This window comes from Podarcis gaigeae, assembly GCF_964106915.1.
Source record: "Podarcis gaigeae genome assembly, chromosome: 4".
NCBI classification, from domain to species: Eukaryota; Metazoa; Chordata; class Lepidosauria; order Squamata; family Lacertidae; genus Podarcis; species Podarcis gaigeae.
The window spans coordinates 35,509,467-35,527,550 of NC_139677.1; the positions used below are offsets into that span (position 1 = coordinate 35,509,467).

The window sequence follows — 18,084 nt, forward strand, 5'->3', positions numbered from 1 at the left end:
AGTTCACACGTACAACAAGGCATCCAATGTCTGCAAGTCAGACATGCCCTCCCTGCACAAGCAAACACCTTCGGAGCATTGTGTAAATCATCCTAATGTGGCTTCAGTCTATAAACAACACCACGTGCTGGAGGGCAAAAAGGAAGGCTGCAGATCTGAGTTTGGGTTGAAGATTTCATCCAAATTCCAAAGGTGGAGAGCCAAATGGGATCAGTTCAGGCCTATACTTGGTGCCTAGCGAGAGCACCTCACACAGTACTATGATGACCGTAAGCTAATGGCTTTCTAATCCAATGAAAATGTTAGGAACATGGGAAGCTGCCTTATTCAGAGGCCGAGGCCGCTGGTCCACCCAGCTTAGTACTTTTTATACTGATTGGAAGTGGCGCTCAGAATTACAGGCATGAGTCTTTTCCAGCTCTGCCAGGAGATGTCTGTGATTGAAACGGGAACCTTTTGCATGTAAAACAGACGCTGTACAAGTCAGTTACATCCCTGAAAACACACTGTGGAAGGAGGAAGTAGCCCCTTGATGTTACCATGAAACAAAGAACATCAATGCCTTCTATGAATAGAGCAAAGCAACAACAGATTGCAACAGCTGGGAGATTAAATAAAGCAGCTTTTTGCAGTTATCAAAGCAATTTGCAGCTTCTGTGTTTATCTCCTCCTCCCACGTGCATCCACGTCAGCATTTCAGCTGCATCAATATCATCCTTTTCAAATAGAGAACATTACAGTTCAAATGCAGACTTCATAGTCAAGCTTACCTGAATGTTCTCTCGCACATACACAGCATAATCATCATTACTTAAGAAATCAGCTCGTTTCTTGTAAGTCTGGCTTTCTGTTACAACGGCACCAGTAGACTGCAATAAAATAAAATAAAAAATCCATAACTCTGACGCACATTATAAATGCTAAGTGCTCTGCAATGTAGACTCCCCAAATGATTGCAAAGAATGTTCATTTTGGTTTCCTGACCCAAAGTTGTGACTGACGTATCAGGAACACTGGCCTCTCTAAATGCTGTTTCAGAATCCTAAGATCCCATTGCTAACACTTACCACAGGATATGCAGCTTCTGCTTCTTCTACATCCTCTACCACTTCTTCATCTGAATACTCATCAGATACAGTGTCACCATCTGAGAGGTCAGTAATTTGGACATCTGGGTGGTCCAAAAGCCAGCCCACCAAGGCTTCTACTCCTACAGCAAGACGTAATAAATACAGACATCAACAGTATTATTCACTTGACCTGAAGTTCAAGAAAAAATAAGTTTTCCCCTTGTGCTTCACCGACCCCACAGTCAACTTTGGCTGCACCAAATCATTCCCCCAGATTTAAAAAACAAAATATTCAATTATTGTTTTTCAGGTGATTTTTCACAACCTCTCTGCAATTTCAACTGTTAAGACCATTTCTAGTCAATCATCCAACGTCAAAAGTGTGGGGAAAGGTGTAGCTCTGTGCATTTTTTGTGATATCCCCCTTTCCACTGTTGGTTAACCCTTATAGTTCAGTTTCTCAGGTATGCAACCTTGGGGGTAATCTGTTTTTCTTTCCTTCCTTCTGGCTACCTGCAATTTAGTCCTTTTTGCTGCCTTTTCCTTTTCCCTTTCTCACATTCTCTTTTCCATCATATTACCCTATTTCCACAATATCTCATTTGCTGAATGTCAAAGCACTTTCCAGCTTCTCAAAATCTTAATGCATCGTGTTCTTCCTTGAACCTCAAACAAACAAAAGCAAAGTACCTGGTAACCCAGAAGCACTTCCAGAGGTCCCCGAAAGTGATTTCAGTGCAAACTCAATATTCTTCCTGGGGAAACCCATTTCCATAAGCTGCACCACAATAGGAAGCGGTGGAATAGGGGATACTTTGCGTTTTTTCACTTTTGCAGGTCTGATGTGCTGGACTGTAACAGGGGTTGTGGCTTCACTGGAGCTGCAGTCCTCAAAGACTGGAGTTGAGGGATGTGCAGACTCAACTGCCAGGTACTGACACACAGCCAGTGCAGCAGCCTATAAGAAGATATACACAAATATTTTTGCAGCTGCAATACATTTACAAAGTACAGTTTGTATCTTGGATCCCAAACGCCTTGTGAGTTGAACATTTTGGCTCCCAAACGCCGCAAACCCAGAAGTGAGTGTTCCGGTTTGGGAACGTTCTTTGAATGAATGAATTTTATTATTACAGTCACAGACCAGGTCAAGGATACTTACAATAACAGGAAAATTATAAAACACAACAGGAATACATTGAATTGTAATTGGGTATAACAGAGACAATTCAGATACAGTGGTACCTCAGGTTACAGACGTTTCAGGTTAGAGAATCCGCTAACCCAGAAATAGTACCTCGGGTTAAGAACTTTGCTTCAGGATGAGAACCAAAATCACGCAGCAGCGGTGCAGCAGCAGCGGTAGGCCCCATTAGCTAAAATGGTGCTTCAGGTTAAGAACAGTTGCAGGTTAAGAACGGACCTCCGGAACGAATTACAAGTTCTTAACCCAAAGTACCACTGTATAGTGGCAGTTAACAAAATATATTAAATCTTGATCACTAAAATATGACCTAAAATTATCATTTAAAACCTTAATCATTTTGGTAGTACCGCTTGTTCCCTAAGTTTTATGGCAGTCACTCAGAATTTGGCTACCCTTAGCGTAATCTCTATATCCTTGTCCTCTACCAGGAGTTTCAGACATTGTGGTTCGAGGACCCGAACCCCGCAATGTGAAATGAATACGCAAGGACACGCAAGGAAAAGGTATTGGCTTAGGCATTGGATGTCTAAAACAAGGGGGTTTATTCACCAGTAGGTGGAGCCTGTTGATGCTAATCCAACTATAGCCTCTCCCCTGATGTCACCGAGGGTCGTGCCATGGCCTCCTGCCAAGCAGGCATCGGACAGAGTACACGACCGCCAGATTCCTTTAACGGAATACCCAAAAATTGAAGGCATAGGCGATGGCCACACCTAGCCCTTCGACACACCACAACACATTATTTCAATGCCTAACCTACCCACCAATACCACAAAAGTTGTGATGATTTCTACGAGGTAGGCGGAAAAAACCAAAAAGCCTAATGCCAAATGGAAAAATTCCTACCCGGCCCCCTGGACAACCAGGGCGACCAACCTAAGGTCCATAGCAAGGCCAATGAACTAAGACCCTGAGCTCAAAGGGAGTGGAGGGTGGGTGACTCGCAACGAGACGACGGAGAGAAGAATGAGGCTGAGAAGGAGCTGGCGCTGCAGCAAAAGGCTGCTGAGCACGCCCCCTCGGAGGCACCTGGTTGGGTGCCTGCCGAGGGGCGTGGGCGCCAGCCAGGTGAGAGGAGGAGGCAGGGGGCTAACGCCCCCTGCTAGGGGCAGAGCTCGGGCTCCCGCCCACAACCACTCCACTCTCTTCCAGGGAGGAGAGTCTTTCTTTGAAACCCAAACATTCGACGGGCTTCCAGAGCTTCCAATCGGGAGCTGCACCTTGGTTTTCCGAACATTGAAAGTCGAATGGACTTCCGGAACAGATTCCATTCAACTTCCAAGGTACCACTGTGCAACATTAATAGGATTTATTATTTACGCCAGGTCTTGTGGCACATTCAAACTAACAAAGCACAAGGAGAACTAGGGCTTGACCCAGGAACCTTCTAGTCTGAGGCTGTGACCAGCACTGGATGCTGTGATTAGAGGCAGTAAGCAGTCTCTGAGATAAACATGATCAGGAAGGAAAAGCCTATTATATTACAAGCCACTGCTTTAAACTATGAATTGCCTTGGCAGAAAGTTTTTATTCTATTATTGCCTATCTAAATAAAACAGTAACTGTTTCTCCTGAATGGGAGAAAGCTAAGATCTTACCTCAAGTTCTTGCTTATCAAAAATCGCCTTCACAGGTGATGGCTGTGTTGCTGCCGTCAGCAGTTGTTGCAAGAGGATCATGGGTGGCTGAGGTCCCTCAGGAGACAAGTCTCCAACATCAGGTGATGTCACTACGCCATCATCTTAAGCCAAGGAAAGTGGATTTCAGCTTCAGAAACAACCAGAAACTGAAATACTCTTCCAATAACAGATTACTTTCCAATGGTGTCTCACTTCAAATGCAAACACCTCTTCTTCTTTTTTTAAAAAAGGAATATGTACATCACATTCTCTTTTCCAAAGAAATGAAGCTTTGAATTCTGAGAAGATGCTTTGTATTTAAATGTCTACCTCCAGAAGTACCATTATCTCTTTTTATTATGTCGTTACATAAAAATGTTAAAACTGAAATGGAAAAAGGGCTTCAACTTGCTTATAACATCTACTTAAGAGTGACTGAAATCGCTAAGCACAGCGAAAGCTTGAGGAAGATTTCAAATAACCACTGATGGGTTTATACCATCTGAGATTTTATTCAATTATTTTTTAAAAAAAATAATAATCTAGGGCAATTAACAGGCAATGAGACAATCATCACTAACATTGGGTAAGTATCAGATTTCTTGAAGACTTATTAATTTCCTAGTTTCAGTGGAACAGGGTAACTCATTGCTGGATACTCTCCACATAAAACACAAGAATATCAATTCCCTAGAAGTAAAATGGGCCCTGCATGGCTCTCTTTATTGCTCTATCCTTTCAGGGTATCTGCTTTCAGATGCAATTATTAAACCATATGAAAATACATAGAGAACATTACTGTTGGGAAGAAATTGCTTGATACAGACAGAAAATACTTCTCCTTTCACCTTTTTGACTTTCAACATTAAAAAAAACCACCCATGTATGTCCTGCCAGAAAGGAACTCATGGTAAGTCAAGACAATCGTGCACAAAAACAAAACACAGATATGAACCGGTCCTTTCCTCTGTTTGTCTGCATACTTCAACAGTAGAAAAAAGTAAGAGAATCCTTATCAACCTTGTAATCAAGCAGAATATTATTACCTGTGGGAAGTGAGCCACCATCTTGCACTGCAGGCTGAGACAGGATTTGTCTTAATTTATCCTGGTGAGAAAGCAGAGCTCGACCTGCTTTTAGTATGTACAGTTTTAACTGCTGGCATCTGAGCAGATCCAAGTCTATTTGGCCTGTCCAAAACATATGATAGCCATTTATTAGCAAAATAAATAGGAAGAATTGATCTACAAATATCTATTTTGGAAAGTGATTTGTCTGTCTGTCTGCTCACCAAACTCTGCACAAGGGTTCTCGATGTCGGGGCAGCAGACTTCATTGGTGTTTGGACACTGGGCAGCATTTTGAATCAAAGATGGTGGACTGAAACATCACTTTGGCATGACTTTGCCCATGTGGGGGCATAGTTTCTGCCAGCTCTCAATATATCATTACTGAACTTGGCACAAGAGTTCCCAAGGTGTGGGCAGCAGTCTTGGTTGGCATTTGGATGCTGGGGACCATTTTGAAGCAAGATGGTAGACTGAAACATGGCTTTGGCATGACTTCACTCTCTCACACACACCCCAATTGACTTGGGGCCTAGTCAAGTGTTCCCCAGGTCAGACTGGACCACTGGGTTGGAGTGTACAGCCCTAAAACTCACAAATTACACTGTTCATTTAAAAATCACAGTGCTTTTTTGTTTCTTCCCATTCCTGCTGGAATGCTTATTAGTAGAAACTCTTTATATTTTAACACACAGTTAAAATAAAGCTTGAAGATATGAAGAAACAGAAAAAATAAATACTGAACTGTATTTTTATCAGATCCAAGAGGCACTACTGCTTTAGCCCAGTGTTAGTTTTATATATTCATCATTAATGCCATTCACTTCTTTCATGCATTCTTATCATTCAGCATACAAACTTTTGGCTCTACTGACTGAAAACAGATGTTTTCAAGTCTCCAAGTGGTGCGCAATAAAGGTACAATAGGGATAAAATTAAACATAAAACACCTACCAAATAAGAAACATTCTTCAAATCAGCACACTTTGACATTATCTGTTTAAGAGTAGCATCCTTTTAGAGTGAGCATAGTATTTATAAATCAAGAAAAACATACCCGAAACACCCTGATTTGGAGTCTTTATTCTGTGTTTTTCAACTTTACTTCCAGCCAAGTTCACCAGCTGAGCCCAGACAGACAGCATTGGTTCAGTGAATGGCAAATTATTGACATTAAAGGGAATGACCGGGAGCTATAGAAAAACAGACATTTTAAATATACATTTTAGTATAAATTCCTTGTGTGTTCATTTCTTTGCTTCCAACCTGAGAGAATTCCCTCCCTTCCCTGGATGCTTGTAAAAGGCAGAAGGGCTCCTAGACAAATGCAGAAGGGGCTGTCAAAATTTCCTTTCCCAGGGTGAAATAACAGTGAGGTAAAGCAAACAGAAAAGTTTTACCCAAAAGATGTGAAACTGAAGGTGACTTGTACAAGAGCTGCTGAAATATTGGTAACATATTACCTTATCTGAGCAGTGGAGCATGGCACTTGAAAGAAAAATATCAGCTTTTTTGGGATGCACAAATTGCTGCTCGTCAGCCAGGAGAATATTAAAATATTTTGCAAAAAGAACAAACCAACAGTCCACGTATAATGCATCGCATTCAGCTTACACCTTAAGAAAGGCATCACTTTAATACACTTACTGGTTTTAGCTGACTGAGGGGACAGACTCTACAGGTTCTCATGTCATAAAACTGCACTGTGATTTTTCCTTTCGGCGTGATTCGTGTCACTGTGCCTTCTCCAAATTCATCATGGATGACTTGGCCACCTAACCGCAAGCGACTATCTATTCCGCCAATGACTGCCAGAACAGCCATCAAACCTCCCACTTCTGGATTCTCAGCGTCAGGAAAGAAGTCTTCCAAAACAGCCTAGGAAAAAAAGGAGAACAGGCACAATGAAACTGTAGCAAGGACTTCCCTTTGGCAAATATTCGCAGTTCAAGAAAAACAACATGCAATAATATTTGATATTACAGCCAATTTTACATTAAAGAAGGCAATCACTTCACAAAAATATATCATAGCTTTTAAATAGTTTGACAGAATCCATTAACGATTACTAGATTTAAAACAAAAATGAGTTGATTTTAAGATGCGGGAACTACCCCTTCTGACTGTTTTCCTGCAAAGATGTGGGTGATGGAGGTTAGCTGAGAGTTGATGTACTTGTTTATGAGTCCATTCCACTGGCTCAGTGAATGCAATGTCCTCAGCAGTGCCACTATCTCCTCTGCCAAAGTACTGCTGTGAGTGGCCGTGAGAGAGGCCTGAGGCCTTGCCTTCCTTCTCCTCAGAGTAGATTCTGCCAAAAAAAAAAAAAAGGAAAACTTAGTAAAGAGGAAAACTCATAGACAGACATCAATATGGTTAAAAATATAAGAATACAACACTGAAGGCATAATATTCTCCTACCTCTGAGCAGTGGGATATCTGAAGAGCAAGTGGTAAGCAGGCAGCCAAGGAAACCAAACAATTTTTCCACCAGGAATTTCATGTCCCTTGACCTTTCGCTTTTATCCCAGGAAGGAAGGACGGCTTGTAGTAAGTGCACTGCAAGGATCTAAAAGATGAAAGGAGAAAACATATCTATTTTAAAGAAGTCTCTCAAGCTACTAGGGAAAAAAAACACTTAATTCTGTATGTAGGAAGACACTCTTATGCCTCCTTGCACAAAATAACCAACAATGCTCTTCTTTCTAAAAATATGGAGCCATTTTCTTATGTGTTACGATTCAAAATGATTTTAAATAAAGACTTTAGGTATGTAAGCTGTAATGTTATGTATATAAGCTGTAAATAACTGCCTAATGTCAGCCCAGTGTGTGAAACAAAATAATCCCCTGCTAGGGACCCACATTTCCACTTCCTCTTTCACGTCTAGGCAAAATGCAGCAACGAAACCGTTCTGCGTCTACTTCCTGCTTCATCGCTTTCAAGAGAAAGGTGCCTGAGCTTGAATCGAGCCACAAATAAGAAATGTGGCTTTCAAACTCTATTATGACTCAGCTGTAGTGGGTTAAAAAACCCCACTGGATACCTGCAGCAGTGAAAGGCATTACCTGTCGTTGTAGAGATGCAGCAGTAAATGATTCATGTCCCTCGACGATTTTCATTAGGAGAGTTATCCATTGCGACGTACTCAGAGTGCTGCACATCTGAGGCATGAGGGCTATACTTCGGATGAATCCCAGTGAACACCAGCTCCTGTGCTGTTCTTTATTAACCAATGTATTTGGTACAGAAGCTGGAATTTATTTTTAAAAAAGAAACACCCTTGAGTTCTCTTAGTTGCCTAAAATTACTACATTTGTGCATTTAGACCTGAATTATTTGCCTCAAAGCACCTAAAGTTAAACTGGCTTTTTAGAATAAACAGTTTTCATGTTGCAGAATAGAACAATAGCTCGTTTTATTTATCAGTGTGTGCAATATCATGTACATTTGCCTGTTTTAGTTGAACACAACAGGATAACTATGAAAACCTAAGGAAAACAACAAAAAAACACAGGAGAAAGCGAAGCACCAAAAATCGCTCTGCTACAAAGGCCTGTTCGCTCTGTTAATAAATGGTGAAGCTCTTTTAAATATACTTTTTAAAATGCACTGCTGCAGACATGGGATGAGGCAAATCATTCTAACTTGAGGTGCCACAATAGGTTACACTGATATGAGGATGAAGGACTCAGCACACAAAACAAGACTCTGATCCGGTGCAGGTATCTACCTGATTTGTCTACGGTCCCACTCTCGACTAGCATGCGCAGCAGCCCACACAAAGTTCTTGTTGCTTCGTTCTGCATAACTTCAGCATGGACTCCAGCCGAGAGGCAGAGAGTCTGCAGCAGATTCACTGTGCTTGTCAGCATCATGGAAGTGGGGTGGAGATTTCTTTCAACTTGTTCTCCTTCTGAAACAAGAGTCAAAATAAATGACAGAAGACAATGAAATTGATGCGCTCCGTTGCAAGCTCCTTATTTTCACAATTGAATTAATTCAGGTCTCCTAACGCTGGGTGACTAGTGATGTATGGAAATGAGAGCTGGACCATAAAGAAGGCTGATCTCCAAAGAATTGATGCTTTTGAATTATGGTGCTGGAGGAGACTCTTGAGAGTCCCATGGACTGCAAGAAGATCAAACCTCTCCATTCTTAAGGAAATCAGCCCTGAGTGCTCACTGGAAGGACAGATCCTGAAGCTGAGGCTCCAATACTTTGGCCACCTCATGAGAAGAGAAGACTCCCTGGAAAAGACCCTGATGTTGGGAAAGATGGAGGGCACAAGGAGAAGGGGACGACAGAGGACGAGATGGTTGGACACTGTTCTTGAAGCTACAAATATGAGTCTGACTAAACTGCGGGAGGCAGTGGAAGACAGGAGTGCCTGGCGTGCTCTGGTCCATGGGGTCACGAAGAGTCGAACATGACTAAACGACTAAACAACAACAATGCTGGGTGACAGCAACCACTGTGCAAGGTGATTTCAGCTTGGGGATTCGCTTTTCTCTCTCTCCCTCCCAGTACAGCCCTACCCTACTGCTCCTAGATCTGTTCTACATGGTCCCCCCAACCCTCCCGTGTGCATATTTGGAAGGCACACAGCAGGCTGAAGGGGGAGGAGAGAATCCATTCCACGAATTGTGCCTGTTCCACTGGTGGATAGACACCCCTGGATAAAAGCTCTTTGAGCACCAAGAACACCCGGTGCAAAAGAAGCTTTTTGAGCTCTCCGCCTTGTGTGCATTTAATCTGCAAGATTTCAAGTGAGCTAGGTTGAAATTGCATGGGTTAACTGCATGCAAGCGGTGGTGCTACTGTATACCAACACACCACTCAAATACCAGCACTGGAAGTGAAATTAACCCAAAATAAATTAAACCCCACATTCTGTTCCCAGCAGCTGGAGCAATGTTAGAAAGTTCAGAAAGTTAAAAGGAAGGAAGGAAGGAAGGAAGGAAGGAAGGAAGGAAGGAAGGAAAGAAAGAAAGAAAGAAAGAAAGAAAGAAAGAAAGAAAGAAAGAAAGAAAGAAAGAAAGAAAGAAAGAAAGAAAGAAAGAAATATATATATATATATATATATATATATATATATATATATATATATATATGAATGAGATGATGATGTTATTTAAACGCTACCCATCTGGCTGGGTTGCCCCATCCACTCTTATAATGTCAATGCCCAGAATAGCTAGGTTTTTAACCTCTCTGCATCGCTTATGTCTTATGATTAGAAGAGGAGAATGCATATTCTAGGAATACCTATAACTACAAAACTACCAAGTGTCCGGCTTCTCTAAATTAGTTGGATCTCTTTCTTGACAAACGAGGTGATAGTAGAACAAGGCCTATTTGTTCAAACCACTTACTGCTTGGTAGCTACATTACCACTTGTTCAGCAGAAAAGCCTTACCAGAATCATCCTCTGTGTCCGAGTCTTCTGTTGTAGGCTGAGAAGCAGGTGGTGGCTCAGCCAGCTTGAGATCGTATTTTCCCTCTTTCCCCATCCTGTAAGAATTGGTGCTGCCAGTGTCCCACTGAACTCGAATCCAGCCGTCTTCACCCAATTCTCCAATCACGCGCCCCAAGCCTGGAGGAGGGCCATCCTGCAGAAATACAGGAAAGTTTAAAAAACATATGGCCAATAATTAAGATCATAGAGTGAACTGATATCCAGCAAATAAAATATATGGCAGACATAGGCAAGCAGTACCTGATCTCCCCACTTCCAGTCCACCCCCCTCATCACTCTGGTGCCAATCTTCATCATGGCTGCCAACTCTGGCCCTGACACAGGAAGTTGAACTGGAGTGGTCTCCTTCCGGGACTCTTCTAGGACTGTAGCAGAAACGCCACGGGACGAAGCAAGCATATCTTCCTCGACGTTGTCCGAACTAGGCCCTAATTTAATGAGAGGTATCTTGAGATCTTGCAGCCGTTAAGAGATAACTAATATCAAAAGCAGTAACTTATTCCAGCTTTCCAAAGCAGTCTCCACAAGAATGCAATACTTTTGTTCAATGTGCAAAGCCGAAGAGACATAGTTCAGTGGTAGGAAATATTCTATTTTTTAATTATTTTTTAAAAGTTTTTATTTATACTTTTCAAGTTTATACATTTCACTAGTTTTACAATCAATTTAACATTTCAAAGTTTGACTTCCTTCCCCCCCCCCTCCTTTCTGCAGTTCCTTAAATTTACTTTTTAATATCTTCTGCATATCCAAATTCATTTAATTTGCTCATTTAATGATCTACTTCAAATATATACTCTTATGAAACTGAAGGTTATTCCAATAATCCTGCTAATGTTTTTATCTGTTTGCAATTTATCTGTAAATATTCTATAAACCATTTCCACATTCTTTTATAAAAAGTTTGTTATCTTGATTTCTTATTCTGATAAGTTTCGCCATTTCCATAAGTTTTTGTATCCATTCTTTCTTTACTGGGACTTCTGCTTCTTTCCACTTTTGGGCAAGTAGCACTCTTGCTGCTGCAGTAGCATACATGAATAAGTTTCTATACAATTTGCGTAGTTCTGTCCCTATAATTCCCAAAAGAAAAGCTTCTGGGTTTTTTTACAAAATGTATTTTGAACATCCTTTTCAATTCATTGTATATCACTTCCCGGTAAGCTTTAACCTTACTACAAGACCACCTCTGGTAGGAGATATTGAATTGACAGGTAAGATGGGTCTTTCCCAAGTAGCAAACGTACCTATCAGTCGCAAGGTGGTTTGCGTCAGTGCCAACATGCCAGAATTGAGAAGAAGGTTCATGGTGTTTGCGCCATGCTGTAGGGTTAGCATATTAAGCATGACCAATAAGAAACGTGCTTGTGGAATAGTCCCAAGGCTTGGTCCCGCAGGGTTCTCATTGGTAATGGTTTGCAGGGGAACAGGTTGGATTCCTAGCAGAGAAATAGGATATATTTTAACAGACACACGCAAGGCAATGGCTGCCTATCGGCTCAAGTAAATGACCTTGAGATGACTGTTAGCTTGCTTCTGGAACTGGTTTACTAGTTAAGTTGCCTCTGTTTTCCGACGTTCCCAGCAGGCTCTCCAAGGAAAGAACAGATTCACCTGACAGCACTTCATCTAAGTAAGGTTTGCAAATACAAAACTACATTTCACTGGCTGTATGGTCACTACGAAGATTTGCTTGATAGCCAAATCTTCAAAGGAGGAACAAGATTATGAGCCAAAGCTACAGGTCCCACCCAGAATGTGCACCTCAGGAGAGAGGGCTCACTTCCTTCCATCTTCCTCCAAAGAAATTAAACTCCCCAGAAGCAACATGGAAGAGCGTTAAGAACAACCCTAACGACATCCCTGAATATGCCATGTCTCACAGCCAGCCTTGGATAGGTGGTTAGGGGGAGAAAGGAGCATCAAATACACAGGCATGATTTGGTGGCTGCAAGATGTGCAAAAAATACTTTTGAAACTTCGTGGAAATTCAACAACTTGCACCCAACTAACAGACACAAAAGAAAAGTAAACAAAGTGGAGTTTTTATTTTTTATTTTAAATTACAGAAGAGTATTGGTAATACTCACCTAGTTCTTTGAACCTGTTGTTAGCATCAAGCAAGATGTTCCGAACGTTCTGAATAGCCCATGAGTACAACTTCCCAAAAGTAACTTCCAGGAGCATACGATTGAAGGGCGGAATCAGATCCACATCCTTTAAGCAGTCCGTTAAGGGTTCCCTATGTGGATGACAAGCAAGCCATGATTTCCAGTGTTTTCAGAATGGTAACCTACCTTAACACCTATTTTGCATCACAAGCGGATACTGCTGCAAAGTGCGACAACAGCGTTGGGGGCCACACACAAGCCAGAAAAAGCTGCCCACCTGCTGTTCAAACCCTCTCAGAACCCCACCTTCTGTGCCTTTGCAAGACTTTCCCAGTACACATTTGTATTAGCTCAAGGAGAAGGGTAGGATCTGGACAGGGGGCTGAACCCAGATCTGGAACACTCTGCATGCAACTGCCCCCACCTGACCATCACCTAATGTCATATGACACCTGGCAATTCAAATTTAAACCCGCGATTGCAAAGGAAGAAGTGGGAGCGCAGACTCTTACTTTGGAATTTGGTGCTGCAGCTTTACCTGTCCTGCGCCTGACATTATATGATGTCAAAGTGATGGGCAAGTGGCTATAGTTTGAGCCAATATACAATGCAGGCCAAATGGGGGATGCCTGGCAGGCTGGAGATATCCCACCACTACTACTATAAGAAACAAGGTGCTCCTATGACACATAAATGCTACACCAGGACCATGAACATCGTCACCTAGTGCTCCACCTGTGCCATACAGGAGCTTTTGTTCACCATCAAAGCTCCCAAGGTCCCCCTGTGAAACCCCTATGTTTCACCTAAACAGCACAACAAAGAGCCAGATTAGGTATGAAGAAGCAAAAGTGTGAGATGCAAGAGAGAACAAAAATTACCCTATGTTGGTTCCTTCCGGAATAAGTCTTTGCCATCCACAGAACATAGCGTATTGTGCAGAAGGCAACAGGAAACTCTTGGATGCCAGCTTTAGGATTGTATCAATGCCCTCTAAACGAACCTCGGCTCTTTCCAGCTACAAAACAAGAGAGAAAGGAGGTAAATATTTTATCTATGTAAGATCTTTACGCAGCAAGGCCCCACCATATGAAGCGAGCCATGCCTTACCTGTTTTAGTAAGCACTTCCGCATTTTTTCAACATCAATGGGCTCTTCTTTTAAAGCAAATTCAACTATGGTATTGAGAAGAGCAGACTGGGGATATAAGCCCTGGACGTTCTGTTTCAGCCATTTGTACTTGTGAACACCCGTAACTGTGTTGATCAGCGGCTGCCATTTATCCTAGAAAAAACAAAATGCACATTTACACTCAAATTAATAACCCAAGAAATCAGTCTGAAAATAGTGCTTGCCCCACAGTGGCATGTTAATATAGAAAAATTTAGAGCACTAAGTTCTACGACCAAGAAAGGTTTTACAAATGTGACCTCTTACGTACACCGCATTTATTCATGTGCGACACTTTTTAACTTAAAAAGGTAGAATTCAGCAGGTAGAAGGAATTACCTTTAGATACAGAGGAAGGCCAATGCTGACATTTAAAATCTACATTTATGACACAAAGGAAGTTCATCCAAGACTTGGAGCCAGTTCACTTAAACACCCAACTAAAGATCCTCTCTGTGTGACTGTGAGGAAGGTCTCACACACTTGCGTATCATGTATATACAAAGTAAGGTTCAGCAAGGATATCCAAATACACAACTTTCCTCCACAGAGTGCCTGCGAAATCACTGGACATTAGTATAGCACGTATGCCACGAAGATGCATACATACTGTGTTATCTACTGTTTTGTGAACGACCACTGTTAATAATGTCATTCATTTCTCTCTTTGCACAGCTGCTTTTGCAGCAACAGACTAATATGCTTGTTTTTGCAGCGACTAATAAACATGACCACCACTCTGATAAACATACCGCCTGACACTCAGCTGCCACATTCACATATTCTGAATGGTCGTTAGCTACTGTGCAGCTGGCTCATATTTAGTACCTGATACTCTGCATACCTTGGGCGATTTGGCTGACAAGGGCCTTTTATCAGCTGTCACAGGGCTGTGAGGTATGACGCAAGGCTCTTCCAAATCACTTTCCTCATTCCCAATTTTGGACTCTTCCACATCAGACGGCTCGGACTTTTTAGGGACTAGCAGCAAGACATAAAGCAAACATACTATATTTATTTATCTCTTTATATTTATAGTGCGCCCCCTTCACCCTTGGGCCCCAGGGTGGGTTATATACAGTGGGTTATATACAAAATACAGTTACAATGTTACTTCAATACAGTGGTACCTTGGTTCTCGAACTTAATCCATTCCGGGAGTCCGTTTGACTCCCAAAACCATTCAAAAACCAAGGTGTGTCTTCTGATTGGCTGAAGGAGATTCCTGCACTCAAGCAGAAGCCACATCGGATGTTTGGCTTCGGAAAAACGTTCACAAACCGGAACCCCAATTTGTTCGACAACTAAGCTGTTCCAGAACCAAGGTGCCACTGTACATCAAATTTGTGTCACCTTTATCCACTTCCAAAAGCATGAGCAAAACTATTTTTTTTTAATTACCAAGACAAATGGGAGCTTCCATAGAAAACACTGCTTTACAAAAATGTAAAGAATTCAGATTGACACACAACTGCAAGTAGACACTCCCTTCTTTTCCCCTCTCCCTGAACTGTTCCCCTCCAATTCCTAATTACACTATGTCTTTTGCAATTAGATAGAGCCCACATAGTACTAAGGGACGCAGGTGGCACTGTGGGTTAAAGCCTCAGCGCCTAAGACTTGCCGATTGAAAGGTCGGCAGTTCGAATCCCTGCGGCGGGGTGCGCTCCCGCTGCTCGGTCCCAGCGCCTGCCAACCTAGCAGTTCGAAAGCACCTCTGGGTGCAAGTAGATAAATAGGGACCGCTTACCGACGGGAAGGTAAACGGCGTTTCCGTGTGCGGCTCTGGCTCGCCAGAGCAGCGATGTCACGCTGGCCACGTGACCCGGAAGTGTCTCCGGACAGCGCTGGCCCCTGGCCTCTTGAGTGAGATGGGCGCACAACCCCAGAGTCTGGCAAGACTGGCCCCTACGGGCAGGGGTACCTTTACCTTTACCTTTACATAGTACTAAGTGAGATCTAGCAAGATATATATTTATGGAATCTTTTTTTAATGGGATGCAAAAGTCTTGCTTGAGAATGAAGCAAGCATCTGTTGTCTTCTACCTCACAAGCAAACTGACAAAATGCATAATAGTCTCTTGCCCTTCAACAAGAAATTGTATTTCAAAACATTTACCTCTCTTTTTTCTTCGCTCTCTAATTATCTTCTGAACTACCCTTCTCCATCGGGGCAAAGAACTTAGACTTTTAAGCTTGGACATAATGGAGAGGTCATTACACACCGCCGGACGCAATTCATTGAAGAGGAATCTCAAACGCTCAATAACAGGGGCACAAACCTCCTTGTAAGATCTTCCTTGTTCCTGGTGAGTCTTAAAACAACAATGCAAACAGATCCCTCTGTTAGTAAGGTAACAGTAACACCTAATGTCTCAAGAAAGGGTACCAGTGATTCCTTGGTCTGATGCTTACCTTGATCAGCGAGCATTTTGCTTGGTAGACAACACGACACACATCTGCTACAGATTTTGGAAGTACACGATGTTTAACTTGGTCAACTCCTAGCATAGCAGGATGAACAAGCGAGAGTGCTATATGACCTTTAAGAAGGGGAACGAGAGAGAAGATCTCATTGCATCATTGGAGGGGGGGAAATCAAAGTAATACAGTAAGAATTTTAGAACAATTGTGTGTCTAATGTACCGTATTTTTTGCACCATAACACTCACTTTTTTCCTCCTAGAAAGTAAGGGGAAATGTCTGTGTGTGTTATGGAGCGAATGCCTACGGATGGCGCGGGGGGGGGGGATCTGCTGCAGTCGTGAGCAGAGGATCCATGGTTCCCCTTCCTTCCCTCCTCCGTGGCTCGCTTTGAAACAGCAAAGTGGGAGAAGAGCCGCTGTGTGGGGAGGAGAGAGGGACAGAGAGCCTGCTTCTTTAAAGAATCAAAGCGGGAGAGGAGAAGAGCCACTTACACGAGTCCCTCTCTCCTCCCCACTCAGCTGGCTAAATAGCAGCAAAGTTTTTCAGCAAGCCAGCGAGAAGGGAGAGAAGCAGAGCCTGCTTGCTTCTCCTCTTATACCCCTCTTCTGCATTATTAACAGCATCCTTCTCCACACACCCCATGCGTGTTCCTTGTCCCTTGAGTGCTTTTCCTTCCCTCCCCACTTAAAACGTGGATCCTCAGGATTTTTGCACTGGGTCACCCCAAATTCACCATCAGATCACATAGCATGTCCATGGCTACAGCTTGCACCAAAAGAATCACGCACCCACTGTGGCCTGGGGCCACAGTGGTGCAAAAACGTGGTTACAAAGCATGGGTCCACATGGATCCTCAGGATTTTTGCATTGGGCTACCTCAAACTCACCGTCAGATCACATGTCTGTGGCCACAGCATGAACCACAAAAATCATACATCCACTGTTTCGTTTAGAATATTTTTTTTCTTGTTTTCCTCCTCTAAAAACTATGTGCGTGTTATGGTCGGGTGTGTGTTATAGAGCGAAAAATACGGTATATACCTAAATCCTCATGCTTTAGAAGGCAACATAGCAACAGACGTCCTACTTCCTCCACTGGGTGCTCTGGAGGGAACGTAATTGGTGTTGTCAAGTGGCACTGTTTGCAATACCTCTCCACTTGACATAAGAAGTCCTGCAGAAAAATGAACACGCTTAGTCGAAATATCACTGCAGTATCCATGCACTGCAGCACACGTTACTTTTTATAACAATAATAATAAATTAACAAATATTTGCAAGCTGGTTCTGTCTGATAATCATTTCAAACTCTGTCCCTATGAGCTACTAAGAGTCCCTGATAGTGCTATAATGCTATGTGTACGCTGCACAAGAAAAACCTGAGCAAAGAGTTGTGGCTTTTTGAAGATTTATCGTGGGGTGTGTGTGTGTGTGTGTGTGTGTGTGTACACACACACACACACACACACACACACAGAGAGAGAGAGAGAGAGAGATACAGTATATAGAGAGATAGATATATAGATCTAGATCTATATAGATATCCATATTATCCTCCACAGGTAGACACATATGCAGAGAGAGAAAATACTATAAAACAGTGGGGCAAAAAAGAAACCCTATTGCAAACAGCGCAAGCTTAAGAAAAAGGGAGGGGGGGAGAACTGAAAACAGGAACAGCATCAAATCACTATAAAAGCAGATGTGGAGAACTTTTGGCCCTCCAAATGTAGCTGGACTACAAGTCTTATCATTCATGAGTATTGGCAGCACTGAATGTGTCTGTGGAGAGATGGAGCCCATCCGGAGGGCCACAGGTCTCCCCCCACCCCCCAAAAGGCAGTATTCTGTAATAGCCCCAAATTCTTCTGACAGGATGATAAAATACAGACAGTGATAGGTGTTTCCAGTGGTAGCTCTCAAGATTTGGGTAA

General features: G+C 42.5%; 1 protein-coding gene across 1 annotated transcript in view; it reads right to left on the reverse strand.

Annotated features, from left to right (window-relative positions):
* The window catches only part of HERC2 (HECT and RLD domain containing E3 ubiquitin protein ligase 2), a 96,369-nt gene that overhangs the window by 43,312 nt on the left and 34,973 nt on the right, over positions 1–18,084 (reverse strand). The window contains exons 28-48 of the mRNA XM_083734082.1: positions 17,192–17,324; positions 16,139–16,266; positions 15,843–16,038; positions 14,568–14,704; positions 13,664–13,837; positions 13,435–13,571; positions 12,533–12,684; positions 11,690–11,881; positions 10,683–10,870; positions 10,383–10,575; positions 8,697–8,879; positions 8,032–8,216; positions 7,385–7,532; positions 7,078–7,274; positions 6,611–6,841; positions 6,021–6,156; positions 4,943–5,086; positions 3,876–4,018; positions 1,761–2,028; positions 1,068–1,210; positions 771–869 (exon numbers count right to left, since the gene is read on the reverse strand). Coding sequence (XP_083590208.1) covers positions 771–869; positions 1,068–1,210; positions 1,761–2,028; positions 3,876–4,018; positions 4,943–5,086; positions 6,021–6,156; positions 6,611–6,841; positions 7,078–7,274; positions 7,385–7,532; positions 8,032–8,216; positions 8,697–8,879; positions 10,383–10,575; positions 10,683–10,870; positions 11,690–11,881; positions 12,533–12,684; positions 13,435–13,571; positions 13,664–13,837; positions 14,568–14,704; positions 15,843–16,038; positions 16,139–16,266; positions 17,192–17,324 — 3,507 coding nt within the window. The remainder of the gene's footprint in view (positions 1–770; positions 870–1,067; positions 1,211–1,760; positions 2,029–3,875; positions 4,019–4,942; positions 5,087–6,020; positions 6,157–6,610; positions 6,842–7,077; positions 7,275–7,384; positions 7,533–8,031; positions 8,217–8,696; positions 8,880–10,382; positions 10,576–10,682; positions 10,871–11,689; positions 11,882–12,532; positions 12,685–13,434; positions 13,572–13,663; positions 13,838–14,567; positions 14,705–15,842; positions 16,039–16,138; positions 16,267–17,191; positions 17,325–18,084) is intronic.